The sequence below is a fragment of the Pygoscelis adeliae genome, unplaced genomic scaffold (assembly GCF_000699105.1).
Source record: "Pygoscelis adeliae isolate BGI_AS28 unplaced genomic scaffold, ASM69910v1 Scaffold29, whole genome shotgun sequence".
NCBI lineage: Eukaryota > Metazoa > Chordata > Aves > Sphenisciformes > Spheniscidae > Pygoscelis > Pygoscelis adeliae.
The window spans coordinates 824,373-845,530 of NW_008825611.1; the positions used below are offsets into that span (position 1 = coordinate 824,373).

The 21,158-nt window shown below is 43.7% G+C and overlaps 1 protein-coding gene across 1 annotated transcript in view; it reads left to right on the top strand.

Moving 5' to 3' along the window:
• Positions 1 to 20,940, top strand: part of SLC4A11 (solute carrier family 4, sodium borate transporter, member 11) — a 68,974-nt gene extending 48,034 nt beyond the window's left edge. The window contains exons 15-21 of the mRNA XM_009332715.1: positions 3,273 to 3,522; positions 4,282 to 4,388; positions 5,553 to 5,721; positions 8,600 to 8,773; positions 13,437 to 13,632; positions 15,787 to 15,956; positions 19,216 to 20,940. Of these exons, the coding sequence (XP_009330990.1) occupies positions 3,273 to 3,522; positions 4,282 to 4,388; positions 5,553 to 5,721; positions 8,600 to 8,773; positions 13,437 to 13,632; positions 15,787 to 15,956; positions 19,216 to 19,279 (1,130 nt within the window). The 3' untranslated portion in view covers positions 19,280 to 20,940. The remainder of the gene's footprint in view (positions 1 to 3,272; positions 3,523 to 4,281; positions 4,389 to 5,552; positions 5,722 to 8,599; positions 8,774 to 13,436; positions 13,633 to 15,786; positions 15,957 to 19,215) is intronic.
• The last annotated feature ends 218 nt before the right edge of the window (positions 20,941 to 21,158 follow it).

A 21,158-nucleotide genomic window follows, 5' to 3' on the forward strand; every position in this document is an offset into this window, starting at 1 on the left:
ACAAAGCGCGTTAACGTTGGAGGGAACTTAAGCACGCAGCAGGCTTGAGAATGGCTCTGTTTCAGTGAGGGCACTACCCTCGCCACATTTGCTGCTTTCTGAATGTGGGCGACAAGATTCACTTAGCTCTGTTATAAAAACAAACTATAAATCTGCAGGAATCAAATACTTTATAGCAAGTCTGTGGTGCAGGACAAAGGTCTCCACTAGCCATCTTGGCATGTTCTCATTGCTTTAACTAAAATACAAGAGTAAAGTCAAAGTTTCTTCCCCTATATTCAGGACTGAGTGGAGCAATCCTACCTGGTTTTGAGGTGGCTGCAAATTGAATTGCAGCCTGAGAGGTAGTATACATAGATGTAGTCAGGTTGAACGCAGTGCACCAGAGACGTGCTCAGCCCTAAATGTATTATTGCAATATAGCCAAGTGTGGGGAAATTGAGAAAATAAAAAAAAACCCTAACTTTTTTCTTATTCGCTCGAGTCTGAATCTAAATATGGAGGCATGCAAATACATTCTGCATAGCTGCTGAGTTGTATGTGCTGTTGGTTTATCGTATGCTCAGTAATTGTCTGTGTCTCTAGGACTTAGTAACACTTAGGGTCAGCTGAGATGGTGAACAGGCCTTTAGCCCTGGCCAGCTGCTAATCCCCAGGAAATACTGCCATAATCATTTTTGTTATGGCAAAAGTGTCCTTTAATGTTCAGAGGCGGAAACTGCAAATCCTCCAACAACTTGTTCTGTGCTGGTGTGCGGGTCACGGCAGTACTTTCTGCCTCAGTTTACCTGTTTGCAAACCAGACGTGGGTGTCCTGCCTGGGCTGGACACAGCTGTGAGGACGGAGGGAGGAAATGATAGCAGAGCCTCTTCCGTAGCACGCAATGCAGAAATGCGCAGCGCTAACAGAGGTCGTAATGAGATTGCTCCTTACTAGGAGAAGCTTTCTTGTGCTTTAAAAGTGCAATGATCTCATTTCTGACTGCTGCTGAGAGCAAATTGAAAGGTTAAATCTTGACCTGTAAACCTGCCGGGGTCAGGGCAACCCCCGGTATCAATACAGGCTGGGAGATAAAGGGATTGAGAGCAGCCCTGCCGAGAAGGACTTGGGGGTACTGGTGAATGAAAAGCTGGACAGGAGCCAGCAATGTGCGCTCGCAGCCCAGAAGGCCAGTCGTGTCCTGGGCCGCATCCAAAGCAGCGTGGCCAGCAGGTCGAGGGAGGGGATTCTGCCCCTCTACTCTGCTCTGGTGAGACCCCCCCTGCAGCACTGCGTCCAGCTCTGGAGCCCTCAGCGTAAGAAAGACACGGACCTGTTGGAGCAGGTCCAGAGGAGGGCCACGAAAATGATCAGGGGGCTGGAACAGCTCTGCTATGAAGAAAGGCTGAGAGAGTTGGGGTTGTTCAGCCTGGAGAAGAGAAGGCTTTGGGGAGACCTTCTTGCAGCCTGTCAGTACTTAAAGGGGGATTAGAAAAAAGATGGGGACAAACTTTCTAGTAGGGCCTGTAGCAATAGGACAAGGGGGAATGGCTTTAAACTAAAAGAGGGGAGATTCAGACTAGATATAAGGTAGAAATTTTTCACGCTGAGGGTGGTGAAGCACTGGCCCAGGTTGCCCAGAGAGGTGGTGGATGCCCCATCCCTGGACACGTTCCAGGTCAGGTTGGACGGGGCTCTGAGCAACCTGATCTGGTTGAAGATGTCCCTGCCCACGGCAGGGGGGTTGGACTAGATGACCTTTAGAGGTCCCTTCCAACCCAAACTGTTCTATGATTCTATGAAACCTTCTATGATCTTTAAATTTATATACAGAAGTATTGAATATGAAGTAACTGGTCTTTTCTCTTGTGGCCTACGTGCCCTATTGACCCCATCTGCTTGTTGAATGGCTGGAGTCCTTTTAAAACATAAAGGTGGTACAAGAAAGATGATTACTGCTGTTAAAATGGCAGCATGGCTAAACATGGGATGTTCTACATTGGGGTGAGCTCCAAACCAGCAGTAACACAAACTGTGTTTCGGTCAAATTCAAGGTGGTTGCAAATACAATTGTGCTTTGCAAGAATGTTTAAAGTTTTGGTTTGTTTGTTTTCAAATATTTAGAATTACAGTTTTCTTGCCTGTTTTCCCTGTAGCTGCTGCAGATGGAAAAGCTGAGGAGCTCGGGGTTTTCAGAAACTTGATTATTACTTGGGGGTGGGAGGAAATGTGAGGAGCATTATAGCCTAAGCTTTAGATTGTTGTATTTTTGCCTAAAGAGGATGGTCTCGCCCTAAACGTTTTGAGTTTCCTTATGCGAAGCTTGAAGGGATATTTTGACTGAAGCAAAGAAAGGTAGAGGGACTGCAAAGCTCTGACATGGTGGTTTCCGTTCTCCTGTATCATCCCACTGGTTTGGGGGTGAGCGGGTGCTGCCATCCGATCATGTAACATGGGAGTATTAAGGCTGCAAAGCCCAACTCCCATCTTGTGGTTTTACTTGGTCCTTGTGGCACCTCAGGCTCTTGTTCCCAAAAGAGGTGAAATCATCCCAACACCACGTTTATATGCTTGAAGCCAGCCAATGCCATAGAAATGGGAACACAGCTGTCTAAATGATCAAAAGCAAGAGTGTATTTACAACTGTTAATTACTTATATAAATGTCTCTGAGCTAACCTAATACATTTATGGACAGTTCCAGGGGCATTACTGGGTGTTTCGCTTGTACAGGTTTACTTCAGGTGCTCTGCAACTCTCTTTCAATTTGCAGTGTAAATTTAAATGTTCTGCCAGGTTTTGCGTATCATCAACACTTATCTTTAAAATCTAGACCAGCCTTGGAGGAAAAGTAATTACCGTACATTTTGAAGTCCGTTTAAGGATCTGTGCAGCCTCGCTGCTCTTAATTTTTTTCAGAGATCCTGATGGAATTTGTTTACCAGGCTGCTGAAAGTAGGTCTTTATAGATACATATTTAAGAGCAGTGATTCCAGTGCTAGAAACAAAACCATGTAAATAACTAGCACTGGAAGTCCTTACAATTCAAACGTGTTGCTTTAGATCAATTTAACTTTTACCTGTTAAAATAAGTGAAAAATAAATCTGTAAAGCGCTGTCTTTAAGAGAAGCAGCTCTCCTGATTTCTTTTCACTGGTGTGAGGGGTAGAGCTATAAACCTGGTGAAGCATAACGTTAATACTGCATGATCAAGCAAGAACGAACCACTTTATTTTACTTGCTTTGATTGTCACAAACCTATCCTAATGCTTGCCTGTTGGTTGTTTGTACAGTTTTTAAGAAATATTACTACCATGGGCGCACAGGAGACAGTTACTTGGAAAAAGCACGAACTGATGCTATTCCAAGCCTCGGCATCAATACCACCTTCTTGATGAATTCATCAGTGAGCAGATCCATGTCCCTAGAGAATCAAACAGGCACGCATGATGTGCATTATGGACGTGAAACTGCCGTCCTTAGTCTCATGTTGATGTTGGGTACCTTTTGGCTTGGTCATACGCTCTATCAGTTTAAGAAAAGGTGAGTTACTTCAGTCTTAGAGCTCAGACTACTGATTATTTCATATTATCTGTGAGGAATCGCTAAATGGTTTAGATCTTAATTTTGTAACCCAGAAAAATCAGGTGGAACTCTTCCATTAGTGGTGGTGGAAGCCAAAGCCAGAGATGAACTTGGCTGGCCACCTGGAAAATGTTAGCAGCACAACAAAATGTTCCATCACTGGACGATGCCCTTCCGTATTTGGTTTGGCGTCACAAGTGACTTTTTAGAAAGCTTTGGGTGAACCATGTATTTCATGTTGGAACTCCTGTAACTCCACTCAGATAGGCATTGAACCATTTTGGGGGGCAAAAATCCCTGATGGTGCTGGAAGGTCTACTGGGAATGTACCATCGGTGTGCTCTTGGGAGTCAAATGCCCAGCTCTTAATTTGGGTTTTACTCCCGTTGCCCTTAAAACTCTTCATTTGAAATGCTTGAGTAAGCAATTAAAGTAAAGTGGAAGTGAGACACGAATTGGTGCTTGCAGGACTTTTTTCTAGCTTGCATCTTAGTTTCTTGTTTCTTTATGGGTTTTGCTTATGCATTCATCAACCTTCAAAGGCTATAGATTCCAGAGGATTTAGGGCTGAATTAAAGACTAATTCTTCACTCCAAGTATCTCTTTAGAATTGCAAGACTGGACTGAATTTTCACTTGTTAAAGCATTAATGCTATCTGGATTGAGTGATTGTCCCTAGTGTGGTGTTGATGGAAACTTTTTGTCTTTAAATTACAGCCCGTATTTGCATGCGAGAGTACGTGAAATTCTGTCCGACTGTGCCTTACCGATTTCAGTTCTGACTTTCTCTGTTGTGGGTTCCTATATCTTCAAGGAAATCGAAAGTAAGTTATATTTTTATTCTCTGGAATACTTAGGGGAAGCTATTTAGGGTGTATGAAAAAGGGAAATGAAGTCCTAGGAAGGTTTTGCTAAAAAATAGCAGATTTCTTCCATATAATTTCTCAAATACTGTGTGTGCCTCCCACCACCCCAAGAGCTCAGATTTCCTCAATGTTATATTTAATTCATTCAACCCCCTAATCAAACGAGGCTGAAGGCTTTTCTCTAGATAAATTATTCCAGTGAGTCTTTTAATTTCAATGTAATTTAAAGTAGGTATCTCTTTACAATAAAGAGGATCAACAATTTCTAGCAAAGAACAAAGGGCAGAGTAATTAGCAGGCAGGAAGGGTTGTTGCCAGTCATACAGACGTAGAGTTGATGATCCCAGTCTGTCCTCTTTGTCTCCAGTTTACGTTTTCCTAATTTAGGTGAAACGGTGCGGAGCATCTGGGCAGTTCTGAGTTACACAAGGAAATCTAAAAATGAGACACCATTCATTGGCCAAATAGATCAGCTTTTCCATATCAGGAAGCGATAATGGGGACAGGAATTGCATTGTCCTGTGGTGACGTGAGTGGGTGATGTGAGGAAATGTATGGAAACAAATAAGAAATGGCTTTTTTCTGTGATGGCCATTCCATCCAGTTGGATTGTAAAATGATGTGTGGCCATGTGTGATTTATTCCTAGTCATGCATTTCTTCCAATGGCAGGAAAGTAGGGGCATTTTATACTAAAATGCTTTTCATGGCTTGTTGGATATAAGGAAGTTTTAAACAGCCTCTGTCAGTTGATTAACTGAGCAGGAGGAGTATACTGCTAGTTACAAACAAGGCTTTGTAATCTAAAAATGCCTCGCATCTGTGGAAAACAAGTTTCCCTCTTTTGTTTTGCTCAAATACATATAACGCCTCACTAGAACTAGCAGTAATCTGTCAAATCAGGATGGCAGCCAAGTTCTAAGAGGATGGAGGAAAAAAAAAAACTAAAACAGCCAGATGAGCCTGTCTTGTACGGCCTTCTGGCTCCCACTTGCCAGAGCATCATGCCTGGTTTGCTGCGTTAGTTCCCAATAGTTTGTGGTGTGGGTAGAATATTACTTGAGTCCATGTGGATGGCTGGACAAGAAGGTGCCTCCTAATATCATTCCCCTCCTCTTTCCAGTGTCCAAATTTAACTACAACCCATCTGAGAGCTTGTTCGTGCTGGCCCCGGTCCAGTCCCTCTCCATCGGGTCAGTGATGAGCGCCATGGGGCTGGGGTTCCTCCTGTCAATGCTCTTCTTCATAGAGCAGAACATCGTGGCGTCGCTCACAAATGCCCCAGAGAACAGGTAAAATGCTTTCGGTACTTCTCTTCCTCTGTGGAGGGATGTCATCGAGTCTCTTCCCAACACTGCTTGTCCAAAGCTTGTCTGAATATCAGAAAAGATATTCAGGACATATTCTTCAGAACTTCTATTGTCACAGATGAAAGTAACCCTACTGCTTAACTCCTCACCATCCCCCAAACCCAATATTGTGGCAGTGAGTTAAAAATGCAAAGCATCGATGAGCTCGTTACCTCAGCCTGTTTCTTCTTTGCCTATGTGTGAATGTTACGTAGATATTTTGTATGGTTTGAGGTCTGTGGATGTACCTCCAGATATTTAGGGAGTGTCTGACCCATATGCTCACTTGCATTGCTCTTGCAGTATAGAGAATTTTTTGAAAATGAAAAGTCAATGACCTGCACAAATGTCCTAGCATGATATGCTGCAGTTGAGCATCAGAAAAAAGTGTTTGGAGCTGTTAGTCTCCGCTTGAAAAGGTGGAAGTGAAGTAAACCAGTATATCTAATGTCTGATAGGTCTGATTTATGTGCAAACTTGAGTCGAGATGTTGCACTATTAAAATATTCCCACTGTTTTTGTGCTAACTGTAATTGGGTATGATAGCGAAAATGAATGTGTATGACACTGTCCAGGGAAACCACCATGTCTCAGAGGCTTTTTTGCCAATGTAATGCGTGGGAGGGTTCTCTCCTTGCATAACATACATTAGCATTCTCCATGTTATAGCTGGAGTGACACTGAATTAGGGGAAAGAAGGCAAGTTCAAATTCAGTTATACTAATTTGGCTTTCTTTGACCACTTAATTTTTCCTCTTATTTTTATTATATGCCTTTAAAGTGTTGCATAAATCTGTAATGTAAGTGGGTTGTCTCTTTTCTAATATGAGTGTCTTCTAAATTTTTGGTGTTTTCCACTAGGCTGTCTTTAAGGAATGTAAAATATTCTTTGGAGTTCTTCATAGTGTTTTTCATAATGCCTTGTTCCAGGGCTGAGCTTATGCTGATCAGGTATCAGGGCATGGGTTTTTAGAGATGCAAAAACTAGACTTGACACCTTCCGTTTGTGGTACCATCATAGAATAAAAATGCCGTCGTCTGTACCAGCCAAATGGAGAATGTGCTATTTGGTGTCTTACCAAATGTAGCAATTTCCTCGTGTAGAAAAAACAGGGAGAAGATGATGCTTGCCTGAAAATACATTGACGTGCTTTGGTAGAGAATAATCACAGCAAGCTTATGGGACAGTTCAAGGGATACTGGGCTGGTTGGGCAGTGTGAAGATGACCTGAGATAAGGCATCTAGATCTTTGTATGTGTGTTGAGCTAGACAAGCTCTGTGGAGCCTATCCATTGCTCAAAGCAGGTGTATACCGCACACAGTGCTGCAAGACTGCTGAGACCAGTGTCCCAATTTAGGGGACTAAAATGATGCTGCTGTTAGATGTATGGCCTTTGTACATAGAAAGCCCTCTGAAAAGGGCAGAGAGGACAATCAAACCCTGGGGATGCTGGAGATGCCTTTTGCTCTGAGAAAGCGGCACACGAGCAGGGGCCGTGCTTTCAAAGTGTGAGCCAACACAGGAAGTGTTTACAATCCCGCCCTTCCTGCCAGCACCTTCCAGCTTCAGAGGCATTGCAATGTAGACGTCTACCTGACCTGACTAGGTAGCCTCCTCAGTCAATGGAGGTAAGCGCTTTCCAGTGAGACGAGTCTTTTTGTTCCAAAACCGAACCCCACCCAAAATTCCTGCTTCCCAAACAATGGCATCTGCTGCTTTTTGAGATAGGCATTAGGCATAGACATGACTCAGCACATGAAGATCTACTAGCTCCATACACCTCACGTCCTAGAGCATCTCGGATGGCTCCAAGTCTCTGCTTAGGTATTGAACGGGGCTTTCTTGGGTGGCATTAAGACACCTAAATGGTGCTCCCTTTCCAGTTGGTGGTGCCTGGAGAGCAATTCAGCTAATCCCTTGTGTTGTGTCAGGGTGACAACTGCTGTCTGCTCTGATGCCCAGGCAGAAACACAGCTATAGACCTTTAAGTTAGGTATCAAAGTCTGAGAGCTGAATCCTTCTCCAGCCTTTTTCTAAACTCTACTGATAGTATCTGAGCAGTTGGTATCAGATGGGTACGTTCAGGAAAGGGGCAGACCTTTTCAAAAAATGGCAAGGTTAAACTAGATGTGAGTGCAGTGTTAGCAGCTGCTCTCTGTGTAGTCCTTGCAAAGCGAATGGTCAGCTTCCTTGGTGAAGGCTGCCAGTTTCCCCTCCCCTCACAAACAAAATGGGGAGGCGCACCTGCATTCACCAACGTTAGGAGCATATCTCCTTGGTTGACTGCTGAGGAGGAGCAGAAGTTTAATGAATTCATGTCCCATTTTCTTATCGTGCAGTAGCAATGACATAATTAGGGGATTACTGCAGCATATCAAGCACATGTTCCGCTCGTGGGGAAGGAGGGAGATCAAGGTTAAAAACAAGACGGGTGGGAAACTTCAGTGTCAGTAGTTTGGCAACCCATGCTCAGGTTTCTAACCACTCTTCATGTGGGCTCTGCTAGCAGATATACGTGTGTATTTTGAGTGGACTCTGCAATAAATGTAGTGGCAAAACACTGATGAAACTTTCATGGGCTGTTATTTTAGTGGGTTGCCTTTCTGCTCAGCGTTGTTCTTTCCAGGAGATGACTGCTTTGGGAGCAAACTATCAAGTTTCATTACCTTTCGTGTTCATGTAACGCAGGCTGTAAAGCAGGAGGAGTGCGAAAGCGCTCTGTGCATGGAAGTGCACTTCGGTGTTCAGCGTTCGAGCTGAGGGCAGCTTGTTACAGTTTGCACCGGGTGTAATGGCTGTCAACAAAAACCTCGTTTCAGGTTGGTGAAGGGAACAGCCTATCACTGGGACCTCCTGCTCGTTGCGCTGATTAACACGGGGCTGTCCGTCTTTGGCCTCCCGTGGATCCATGCTGCCTTCCCTCACTCCCCAATGCATGTCCGTGCCCTGGCCTACGTGGAGGAGAGGGTTGAAAATGGACACATCTATGAGACGTAAGTAGGAACCGCGGAGCTGTCTTGGATCTCTTTGGTTTCATTTGTGGTTTCCTAATCCTTTGGGTACAGTGGGTTACGTGGTTGGGGAGTTAGCTGTCTTCTTGAAGACCTGCAAGATATGAAGGTTGGAGGGGAGAATGCACCAAATGAAGCCACCTCAGCCAGCGTGGCCTGTGACCCTGCTTCATTCCCCTTTCACCAAAGTGCTTGTTTTAGAACAGATGAACTTATGCTTTTGTCAGTGGCTGGTGGCAACCTGCAGGGATTCCATCTACTCCAGTGCAGATTGTCCTCTGGAAGAGTTGGCCAAGGCCTTTTTTAGGTTTATCCTTGCGGAAAGCTGAGGAGATGCTTTGGCTAGATCTTTGCAGATGTCTTCACCAGAAAAAAATACAGTCTGATTCATTGCCTAAAACCTGTCTGGTGGTTATTACAAAGGGTAGGAAAAATGCAGCATTATTTCAGAGCTCCCATAGCATCTTCCGCCACGTTTTGGGAAGGAGAGATGCTTATTAAATTCTCTTGTTTTTAAGCAAAAGCAACTGTGAAGCCATGCCCGGGTCACAGCCTTCTATTTAAGACCAGCTTTTTTGCTGCTTGTGAAACCTGCTCCAGAATAGAGATTATCTGGTCTGTTTGATCTCAGTATGTTACAGCTGAGTGCTTTTACTTCAGAAGTGGTAATTTCCACTAATATGCCATGAGTTTTAATAATCCTGTCTTGGTTTCCATTTTTGAGTTGCCACTTATCAAAAGTGAGGCCAAGTGATCATTTACTTTGGGGGATGGAGTGGGTCTGTCTTTTAACTTCAGTCTCGCCTTCGTGCTGTTCTTGGTGCCAGCTGGCCCAGCCCAACTTGGCACGGCTGCTTTTTGGGTTGGTGATGGACAGATTTCACCTTTCGCATCTGGAAATTGCCGAGTCCTGCTGCTCCCTGCAATGCTTTTACAGACCTTTCCTGGGAGATCAGTCCCTTGGGCTTGTATTCCCATTAGTATGTGTCGGTATTAGTTGGTTCCCACAACTATATCTGTGTTGAATAAATGCTAAACCCTATTTCAAAAAAGCAACTTTGTAACTTGAATTCTGTAGGGTTTTAATCCATGCCCTTTCTGCTGGTGTCCGTGATCTGCTCTGGGATACCTCTGCTCTCCATTTCTTTGAGATGCAGAATCTACACTTTGAAATCCATGTGCCAAGCCTCCCTCCTGTGTCTTCTGTTGTCAATTTTAATACCTGGTGGCTTTTTTCCTGTTTTGCCACCCCCCGTCTTTATTCTGCATTCTGGCTTATCCTTGACAAAGTCAAGTCCCCCGCCTGAATTAAGGACTACCTTCTGCCCTTGTCCTCTGCTCCTTCACCCAGCTGCCCAAAAAGGGCATCGGAGAGCCCTCTTTGGCCATGCTAACCTAGATATGGCTCCAGTGATTATCCTGGAAGGGCTGAGGGATGCCCTAACCTCACTAAGCGTGTTCCCTAGTGGCACAGCTCTTCCTCTGCTGGAGGCAAATCGGTAAGTAAATGAGTGCTGTGAACTGGATATTGGGAGTGAAGAAGGGAACAAGGATTTCCTAGTTATCTGAACTCCCTTTGAGACCGAAGCTTTTTGTTCTCTGCAAAGCATCGAACTATAAACAGGAGGCTCCAAGCAATGTTGTCTTTGTTTTTTTTCTCTTAGCCAGCTCAGCTGAAAAAGAATGTACTGAAGCTCAGTTAGAAAATCAGGAGTTCTTTCAGCGCTGGCTCCCTTGGTAGGCTCCTTTCCTGCACTCGACTCAAAGATCTCAGTGAGGATGATGATATAAACAAGAATAAAGATCTGTCACAATGAAAGCAAAATTTTCTCCCCTGTAGAGTAACCACTTGAGTTTCATGTGGCAATCTGCAAAAAGGCTCTCATTGCTCATATGGAGGAGGTAGGGAATGGCTAATCCCATGCTAGCTGTATTTAAAGGATTCTGGGGAAATGAGCCTGGATTATGCTCTTTAATCTCCATTAATTACCTCATTTCAATCGCAGCACAGGCTTTCTGGAGCTGTTTCCTCAAGGGCCAAACCAGATTCTGAACACGTGCAAATTACTGTATATCTTACCACTGACTTAATGTGACTGTTCTTGACGTCCTTACCCTGGAAATAAGAAAGGCGCTAGAATTGGCAAAAGACCAATTTGAGGCTGGGAACTTCAGCTTTAAAGATACTGAGTTTGGTCAACGATGAGCAATTTTAACTATGTTCTGATAAGAAATTCCAGTCTACTTTAAGTGGCATTAGCAGGAGCTGACAGTAGTAGTTGCAGTACATCTTGTATGTGATCAAACACTCTTCAGTGCTGTGATTGCTCCATCCCCAAGAGATGACAGGCAGAAAATTTCATGAACTTCAAAAATCCCTTACCAAAGGGCTGCTACTCTGAGCTGTTCTTGTAATTGCAGACTTGCATCTGATTGAAATGTGGTGGCTCTGTATCTAATGAAGCTCTTGGTTTGCCTGACTTCACTTGCAAGGAACCTAGCAGACTTGTTTGTGCTCAGACTGATGCTTGCAGGTCGCAAGCATCCCCAGCAGTGGGTTAGATCTCTGCCTGAAATAGCAGAAATGCTTCCTCTGTAGCTTGCCCAGCGATGAAGCCGGGGGAACCCTTGCTGTACCTGGATGAGGTTAAATAAGTTAGTGCATCCTTTTACTCCTGCTTTACTGGGCCACTTGAGAGGCTCGTAGTGGTTCTGGTAGCTCTGAAGTAGTCTGACCACTCCTTATAGGACTATCAAATTACTCTGAATAAGCTCTCACAGTTGCACTTTAAGCTGCTTGGCTTTGTCATCTCCAAGACTTCTGTTCTGTGGTGATCCAGACCTGGAGGCAGTGAAAAGGGTGCCAAACTATATCCACCTAGGTGATGTCCAGGTTCTTCCAGAGCTGGCAAGAGCAGTGTGCAGATCAGAGTGTGAAGAGCTCTACTGTCCCTCGGCTTCTCTAGGCATTGTCAGGGACCTCTTGACATAGGAGACTTGTATGAGGATCTGAACAAAATCTGTTTGGAAGGAGGAAAGCTGTGGTTTCTGCTGTTTACACCTAGCCGGGGAGAGGGGAGGTTACTTAGAGGTTCCTGTGGCTCTTCTGTGCATCCTGTCTTGGTAATCCTAGATAGTATGTATGATCTGCCCCATTACTCACCAAGGAATTCAAGTGTTGTCCTCAGGACTTTGTGTGCTGTTTGTGCTACCTGTTGTTCCTTAGGTCTCGCAACTGCTTGTGTTAATTCTGCCATGTTACCCAAATCCTGAGAGCAAGGGCTGTTACCCTTTCCCTCTCTCTCTCTAAATACAGGTGTGGAAGGCGCCTTTATCCCCACAGCTTCATTATGCTCTTGAACGTATAAACAGATTTGAACTTCAACCTGACCTTACTTATAAGCAAGACTCAAAAACTTAATATTGAAAGAATTCACTGGGAAGCAATCTTCTTTAGGACAGAAGGGATTACGAAGTCTCAGCAGTGTATATGTAAAAGGGGGAAACGTGTTTTGATAGATCTTGTGGCTGGCTTTTGTGTTAATCTTCAGAGTATTTTGCGTGCAGGGTTAATTTGGAATATGAGGGCTCACATCCAGGGAATGAGGCCACTAAATGACACCAGAACAGCCTATGGACAAGAATTTCTCCTGATAATAGGGGGATTTACTCAGTAGCTTATCCACCGAATTGGTGGATTTATCTTCTCAAAGAAGTTATGTTAAGAATCCCCCTTTTCTCTATTTATAAGTAGTCTTTAAAGATGAGGGGTTTTTTTTCCTCCTATTGTTTCTGGTAACTTTTTTTTAAACTAGGAGATGCTCACACATTTACTTGAAGTGAAAAGAAGACAAAACAACCTCCCCTCACCCCCCAAGTAGGCTCTGAAAATTGCTGCATGCTTTCCTGTCAGTCTTCCCCCCCCCCCTTAAAAAAAAAAATCAATCTGTGGTCTGTCAGCTCTAGAAAATTTGCATTAATTAATTACATGTTTTGCATGGTAATAGGCCACTTGCAGTCTAACTGCTATTATCCACAGCAAAATTAAATTTCTAGCTTCCTGCATAGTGCGCTCAGCTTTCCCTTCCATATAAACAAGGAGATCCTCATATACATTAAAAATGCTGACTCTCAGTCAAGAGTGCAGGCTTTTTTTTTTACAAGAGGTTCATTAGTTCCCATAGAAGTCACTGAATTTTCTTCTGGATAAAAGCCAATTGCATATGCACTAGGTAAATTGAGGAAAGGATTACTGCCTAGAAAAGGAGCCTTGCCTGTTTGGGTTTTTTTGGGGTTTTTTTTTGTTTTGGTTTGGTTTTTTTTGCAATGTGCTACACAGAATTAGTTTAGAGGGCAGTTTAGTTCAGGATAGGAACTGTGGAGCTTTGCAGAAGGGGAATTTGGCATTTTTCCAGCTGCTGTGTTTGAGCTGTGGATTAAGTGCCTGGCCTGGATCCAGCAGAGCTCTGCCTTCTCAGTGTCAGCATGGGGCCAGAAGTGCTGATCTCAGTGCAGTGGAGATGAGTTTCCCTTTCCCGAGCGGCACGTGTCCTGCACCTACGCAGAGTAGTGAGCCCCAGCAATAAGCTTACGTGGATACTGGGATATTATCCTACTCCCCTAATCCTTGTTTTCTTGCTTTCAGGATTGTGAGCGTGAAGGAGACCCGGCTGACAAGTCTAGTGGCAAACTTCTTGGTTGGCCTCTCGCTCCTGCTCCTTCCTTTCCCTCTCCAGTGGATTCCAAAGCCGGTCCTTTATGGCCTTTTCCTCTACATCGCGTTGACCTCCATTGATGGGAACCAACTCTTTGAAAGGGTAGCTCTCCTGCTCAAAGAACAGGTACGCAGACCGGGGCACCAGCTTGATGGAACAGAGAAGGAAACTGTATTTACAACCTTAGCACCAAACTGTGCCAGAAGCTCATGCGGAAGCTGGTGTTGGGAATGGGGTTACCCCCAAAACTCATGTTCTCAGTAGGCTGATTGCCAGCTCCAGCCTGCGCTTTGCAGATCCCTTTCACCTTTCTCTGCAAAGAGGGAGTGAAACCTGATGGTCTCTAGTTTAGCCTGGCTGCTGCTGAGACATGAGCAAGAGAAGTCTTTTCCATTAAAGCAGATAAATGAGTGGGAGAATAATGCAGTGTCAAACAACAAATGTGGCATGGTTATAGTTGGGTTAAAAAAAAAAAGTGGTAGCTGAATTGTTCATAGATTTGCACTGCATCTTGGCTGTCTCTGAAATTCTGCATAAATTGCTTTCTGCATTTCCCTGCCACAAAAGCGTTTGAGCTTTCTTGTTCGGAGCCATGTCTCGGATATAGTCCTCCTCTTTTTCAGACTGCTAAGAATTGCTCTGGAGCCCCTATCTCCAGAAGGCAAAAATGAGTGCGTGAATGGAGCCAGGATAGCTGCTACTAGTGAAGACGCCCCCTAAACTGTGTAGAGTGCAAACCAAAAATACATTCAAGCAGTGCCTTTTTAAAAAAACAATTGCACAAACTGTTACTTGCTGAATGTAGAGTGTTTGTAAAAAGTGTTTTAAAAACCCACTGCGATGTCTGTCAGCTGCAGAGTATGTGCATTTTAAAATTTAAAAAAAAATATTAAAAAGCACATGCATAATGTCAGTAAATGGTGATCTTTGATTTCCCCAACAAAGCTTCAGAACAGGTAATTTTTTGTTAGATTTTACACTTTCATTTTGACTTGTGTGAAATACCATGAGGTAGGATTTTAAACTCAAAATTAAATTACTTGCCGTATTGAAACCCTTCTGTTGTGGGATGAAAACATCTGGAAGATCTGTTTTCAAGCCGTCTTTATTACAAGTGCTAAGAAGGTGTTAGCTTGCAGTGTACGTGGTACCTGGGAGCAACAGCGAGTCTCCGGCTCATCTTCTTTTATGTAACAAGTGTCAAGGGCTTAATAAGCCCAACATTTGGCTCTGCATCTCTGCTAATCTATCTTGATCTCTAATATTACATCCCAGAGGTTAAAACTGTGAAATCCGGGTAAAGATTACCTTTGTCATGTCAATTTCTGAATGAGGATTGAATAGTTACTGATGTATGTGGAATATTACTTCTGGGTTTAGTACAAATTATGTGTGGAATTTTCCAAGCTTTGGTTTGGAAAATTAAAAAGTACTCTCAGATATGGAGATCTCCCTTTTCTGGAAACTTTTTAATGAGTCATGGCACAATCTGAAATCCATTGAGTCTGTATCAGTGCCAGCAGACAGTCGCTCATACTCCTCATTGATGTATAGACAGTGAGTCAAAGCCTGTGCTCAGACATGAGCAAGTAACTGTCAAAAGAAACCACGAGCGATATTTAGCCTATTAATGTCACTTTTTTCTCAAAAATGAATAGCTTTTATGAGTTGAGAAAATCACTGCAGTCTGAGTACAGCCTCTTCCCACACCTCCCCAATCTCATCTGCTGGTCTTCCCCTGCTGGGGTTCAGCCAAGAAATGGGACCACCAGGGGCAAGCATGGAGTCTGATCAGCAGAGAACAGAAGGCTATACAATAATGAGAGGCTGGGCTTCAGGTGGAGAAACCATCCAGCAGTAACAACACCCGAATGCATCTGCTTACCATCACCCCCCTGCACACCCCCACAGGCACTTCACATGTTGCTGCAAAGCCCTGATAATCCTACTCAGGGGAATCTCATTACTGTACTTATCAAGATATTTTACGGCACTCCAGATGCTCCCAAAGGCAATCTTAGCTGTGTGGTGTGTCTCTTCTTCTCCAGGTTTCTAGTGCCCAGTCATCTTCTGTGTGTTGCTGCCAATTTTGTGGTTTAAGGCATTGTTTAACCCTACAAATCCTGTGTTCAGCTGTTGAACCTGTTAAGGACTCTGATGTTGAGGCACCCTGTAAATTGATGAGTTCCTTAAAACCCTTGCATTCAAAAGCCTGTGCCACATTCTGCAGTCACAAGTCCAGGTTGCTGCATGTCTAACGTGTAATTCTTCTCTTCCCAGACTGCTTATCCTCCGACACATTACATCCGCAGAGTGCCCCAGAGGAAGATCCACTATTTCACAGGCTTGCAGGTCCTGCAGCTCCTCATCCTCTGTGGTTTTGGCATGTCACCGTTGCCCTACATGAAGATGATCTTCCCGCTCATCATGATAGGGATGATCCCAATCAGGTACGAAGCTTGGCTGCCCTCTTTTTTTCCCTGTCTCCCATGCCTTTTGTCTTCAGGCTTGGAGTGCAGGAAGTCTGAGTAGTCTAGAAGGGCAGCCAGTACTTTCCTGAGTAGCCAAGATCCTGGAAGTGGGTGATGGTGACCTCTTCACCAGCTGCTCAGGCTTGAGGAGGAACAATGCTGAGAGCCTGTGTCTTCACTTATGCTGGGTGTTGTGCAAAGGGTTCTGGGCTGGCAGGTACTCTTCTTACAGCTAGCAGAGAGGCAAGTAAGTCTCCTTTTGCAGTGCCTGTGAGATGCCTGATCTTCCCAAGAAGCTGTAGTCTGAGCCTTCCCTCTAAGTATTTGATAATGTTCCATATTGCTTTGCAATTTGATTTCCTAAGGCCTGTGCTCAGAGCAGAGCTAGAAACTTTTCCTAAGAGAAATTCTTCTCTTATCCAGTGCTGTGGTGACCTTACAGACCTCCTGCACTGCTGAATGCCATTGCCAATGATCAGTTAAGTCAAACTGGCCACATTTAGTCTTAAAATGTATCTTTGAAACTGGGAGGACTCCACAATAGCTTGCAGTCTTGAGAGAGAATCATTGAGAAATATAACAAGTTTCTTCCTTAATGTTCATTAACAGTGACTGCCCATCATTCTCTACTTAAGTCGTTCTCTAGTTAAATCATTCATGCTTTCCACCCTTTGGATGTAATGAGAAGCCATAATAAGATCTTGGAAGGAACTCTGTTTTGAGTCCACTTGATTATTTTTAGGTCAGCATGGCATCCAGTGATATCTGCAAGCTCAAACACAACCAGTCTCGGAGATTTTCTGTCTGATCTCAAAGTTCAGGGCTACCAGTGTGATCATCTGCCAAGGCAGCTATTGCGGCGTTTTCCTCGGGTGATAAAGATGGCTCCAGTTCTTTCCAAAACAAAAGCAATTATCAAAACTACCATGGCTTTCAACAGGATCAGGTTAGAGCTATTTGGGCTGGATTTTTAAAGACAAAATCTTGGAAAACACTGAAATTATTGTTCCTATGGTAAGAGTCTCTCACACACCCTTCACATAGGCGTCACTTTGGATGACTGGTTAAGTGGCCAGTAAATACTTCAACTGTGTGCAGTGCTGGATGATTGACTCTTGTGGGAATTGCAAATCTCTGCACAGAGCAGCTCAGTACAGAAAAGAAAACGTGGGACACTCTTTGCCAAACACTCAAGTATTGGACGTAGTGTAATAAGCTAAGTTAGCGTGGAGAGAGTGCTGTGTCAAAGAACCTGATTTTGTAATAAGAGCTAGATAATTTAGGGGTGCAAATATATCTTCTTTTGAGTAAATAAGATACTATCATCTTATGCTAGCTCTGTTGCTAACTTGTGTCTCTTTCCAGAGCAGCTTTTTCTAGTAGCTGGATAATCAGCCCTGCTGCTAAGGGGAACACAGTGCTACCTGGCACACTACAGAAATTTGCCCTTGCTTTCCTTTCTCTGATTTCTTTTGCTTTCATGCAGTTTCTGTGGGCTCCAGCCGAGAAGGCAGCACCGTGATGCATGAGCTCTGTAGTTAACAATTGGCACTCTAAATAGATGAGACAGACTAGAAGAAATGAAGTATCTTTTCTTTTCTTTTTTAAGAAGTGAAGGGAGGAAGAGGAGATGGGAGAGTAGCCAGGGGTCAAAGTCAAGAATCAAACCCAGATGAGTTGAGTCATGGCTCAGTGTCCCATCCAGAAAACCAGCCATGTTGTCTGTCTCAAAGCCACATTTCCATCTGTCCGACAGCATTAGATGCATGATTTGCATTGTCAGTGGTGAGGGACCATCTTTTTCCACTGGTGTAGTTTTAATGTGAAAGATAATGGATTTCAATGGCTTCTCGTTATTGCAGTGGAGCACAGCCTGTTAGGAGAAAATGTGATCTCTTTGGGTATCCCCAGTTCCTGGCTTTGATTCAAAACTTTGGGATGACTAGTTGTTCGTTACGCTCTAATCCCTGCTGTGAGGAGTACTGAGGTTAAAGTTGCTCTGAGAGGAAGGATCTTCTTTCCAAGTTCTCCGTGATGCTTATCTGTGCTCCCATGGCTCTCGAGCATTTTATTTCATGACAGGTCTGTTTAAGCAGATCCTGGTACTTCTCAGAAGTAAGTGCTGCTTGGGATCTCTTGCATAGCTATTGAAAAGGCCCTTCCAAGTCTTAAACTGGCTTTCTAGTGCTTTGTGCCTTATTTTAACAGCTGAAGAATAGCTTCCTTGTTAAGCAAGGAAAAGTATCAAACTAAATGCACAGTAGGATTTAATGAGAGCAACTTCACAGCGTATTGTTACAGTGCCTTGCCTTTCTCGCCCAAATAGGTTAATTCATGAGGATGTTCTTGCAAACAAACAAATAAAAAACAAACCCCAAAAGTAAGGGAATCACTGTCTCCATGATCCAATGGAGAATCCAGACACCAGGTAGGGATGGAGTCTTACCAGCAGCTGGAGGAATGAACGTGTCAGCCCTTCTTAGCCTCTTGCCATGGTCTCAAGTCTTGCTGATGGTCTTTAGAAAAGCACTAAGTCTAAAGCTTCTGGGTTGTCTATTAAAGCTTCTTTGTGGGAGAGCTTAAAGGAGTGAGCTGGGGTTCTTGGAGAACTGAGGGAAGTGCAAGACAACCCTTGTATGCAGGTCCTTGAGCCAGCCCTGTAAATTTAGAGGAGGGTTTCTCCTGTGAGTTCTTGGTGCCTGGTGTTGATAGTGTCATAATGAGTAAGGCTGCATCAGGTGGGGTTTGTGTGTTGGGAAACTATAGGAAAAGTGGTGAAGAAGGTAGAAATGAGAAGTAAGTGGTGATTCTTGGCAAAGTAACCTATCCACTAGCAAACTGGAGGCAGCAGGAAGCTATTGCCTGCCTCCCCAGCACAAACCAGGAGCATAGCTGTGGGTCAGGTGAGATGGTACATTTTTGGCACCTTTAAGACTTTGTGGTGACAGAGTGTTCTAGGAAAGAGATTTTTTTTCTCCTTGAGGATGATCTCTTTCCTCTTCAACTGAAATTGAGGAGGCTTCTTCTAGGAGGAGCTCTGCACTGTTATTCCTATAAATGCTGTATTTGCTTGCAGGTTTGGTTGTTCTAACTTCCCCCACTTCATCTCCCCTTTAGCTGGGTGAATCCCTTGTATGCACGGCCATGGACAAACTCAACCGAGAGTCTTGGGACAGACAAACAAAATGTTACGCAACGGTAAACAGGCACTAATGCTCTCTCTCTGGTTCAATCTTAGGTATAACCTGCTCCCTAGGATCATCGAAGCCAAGTACTTGGATGCTATGGATGCAGAGCATTAAACGGGGTCCTCCGCCCACGGAGCAGTGAGGACAGCTCTTTTGGAGTTGAAGGGCAGCTTTGCCGAGGCGTAGAACAATCTATCTGCAGTTCTTTCTTTCACCACTTTCTTTCTGCTCTAATATGGCATTGGTAATGCACACATATCAAAGACCAATTGAGCGTTGAAGTGTCAGACCAAAACTGCCTTGGACTCGGGAGGCCGATGCTCTTTGGAGTGGTGAGGCAAGCAAGCTTTATGGAAATCCTACTTTCCACATCCCAAAACTGGAAACCCCAAAGATCAGTATGTCCGTACGGTTGGAGCATGCGTTCTCAGAGTTGTCACGTGTTCCCTTGTTTGAGGGGTGGGGGGAATCTTTTTTATGCACCACATCCCCTTCTTCCAAAACACTATAAGGACAGCAACTGACCCTTCTTTTACAGAATGACAGTCCTGTTCTGGCCTTTGAATTCAATTTCCCATGCATCCAGTATTCCCCAATTGGTATTCTGGGTGGGATGGCCTCATGATAAATCACTGATGTCAGGAGAGATGCCTGGCCATCTCTACAGATTAGCAGGGTTGGAAACATATAATTTGTACTGATACAATCCACGGCTTTGGATGAATATTTAATTTCTACAAATGAGCTGGAAATGTTCAGAGGTTGGGCTCGCATGGTGATGTTGATGAAACTGCACCTGGGTCTAAGCTATTTGGGAATTATTTTGGATCTTTCTGCCATTACTTCTCGGTAATCAAACACAGAAGTGTAGTTTTGCACAACTGCAACATTCTTGCTTGCACCCAGAGTCAGATGCTGAAACTTGTCAAAGGGCAGTTGTGTTAATGATTGCATATACATATGTACAGTAGTGCCTATGTGTACATATATACATATGGATTTGTGTATATATTTTGCATAGATATACAAATAGGCCTGATTCTTTCAAAATACCAAGTGTTTTGTGCAGTCAGTGTTACCCGTGATGTCTTGACCATATACTTGTTCTCTGCTTCAGTGCTGCTTTTTCTCATTTGAGATATGGTCACTCTTTTCCTTTTGAAGCTGCTCAGTTACTGGTTTTGTTCATGCGTTGCTTTATTCAAGGTGTTCCTTTGCTTGCTTCTTGCCATGGCGTGAGACCTTCATCATTCTGTCTTAATGCTCCAACATGTGAATTTTGCATTTAATTTTAATGTACAGCATGCAATGAAAGTTTCTCTTTCGCCTAATCAATATTTGTTGGTCATTTCATTGTTTCTGTTTTGTAGCTAATCTCCAGTTTTCCCCACTCCCAGACATTATATTATATTTCTGGATGAATCTAACTTCTGCTGTCTCTTATATTTCAGTTTATTTAATTTTGCTTGTACTATGGTCAGTTTTCTTATTTGGAGTACTGTGAAACTAGCCGCCCTTTAGTTCCGTGCTTGCCCTTTGCTGCACGCTACAGATCACAGGTAGAGTGTTAAGAAAAACGTGGACCTCTGAAGATAATGAACTTCCAAAACAGCAGAAATGAGGGAAGAAAGGTAATATAAAATGAAACGCAAATATATTATTAGCACAGAAGTGTTTCTTACCAATTGCTTGCCCAGTAAACGGTGCAGAGTTTTTATCAGCATATGCCCTACTGATTTGGGTGTTCCTGTGCATGATGAGGAAGACGAACTCTGTAATGAGGGAGGAAGGCATTGGGTAAAAAGCTCATATGCTGAAACTAAGCCAGACTCAAGCCACTGAAGATTTGGTGTATTTGCACTAAATATCAGACAGTATTTCATCTTAATGTAGCTGCCTACGGCTTTAAAACATGTATGGAAAACTAAATTTTTATTTTCTTATGAAACCCTTCATCTTTGTATTGATACTTGATGGAGGAGAGCAGTAAGAG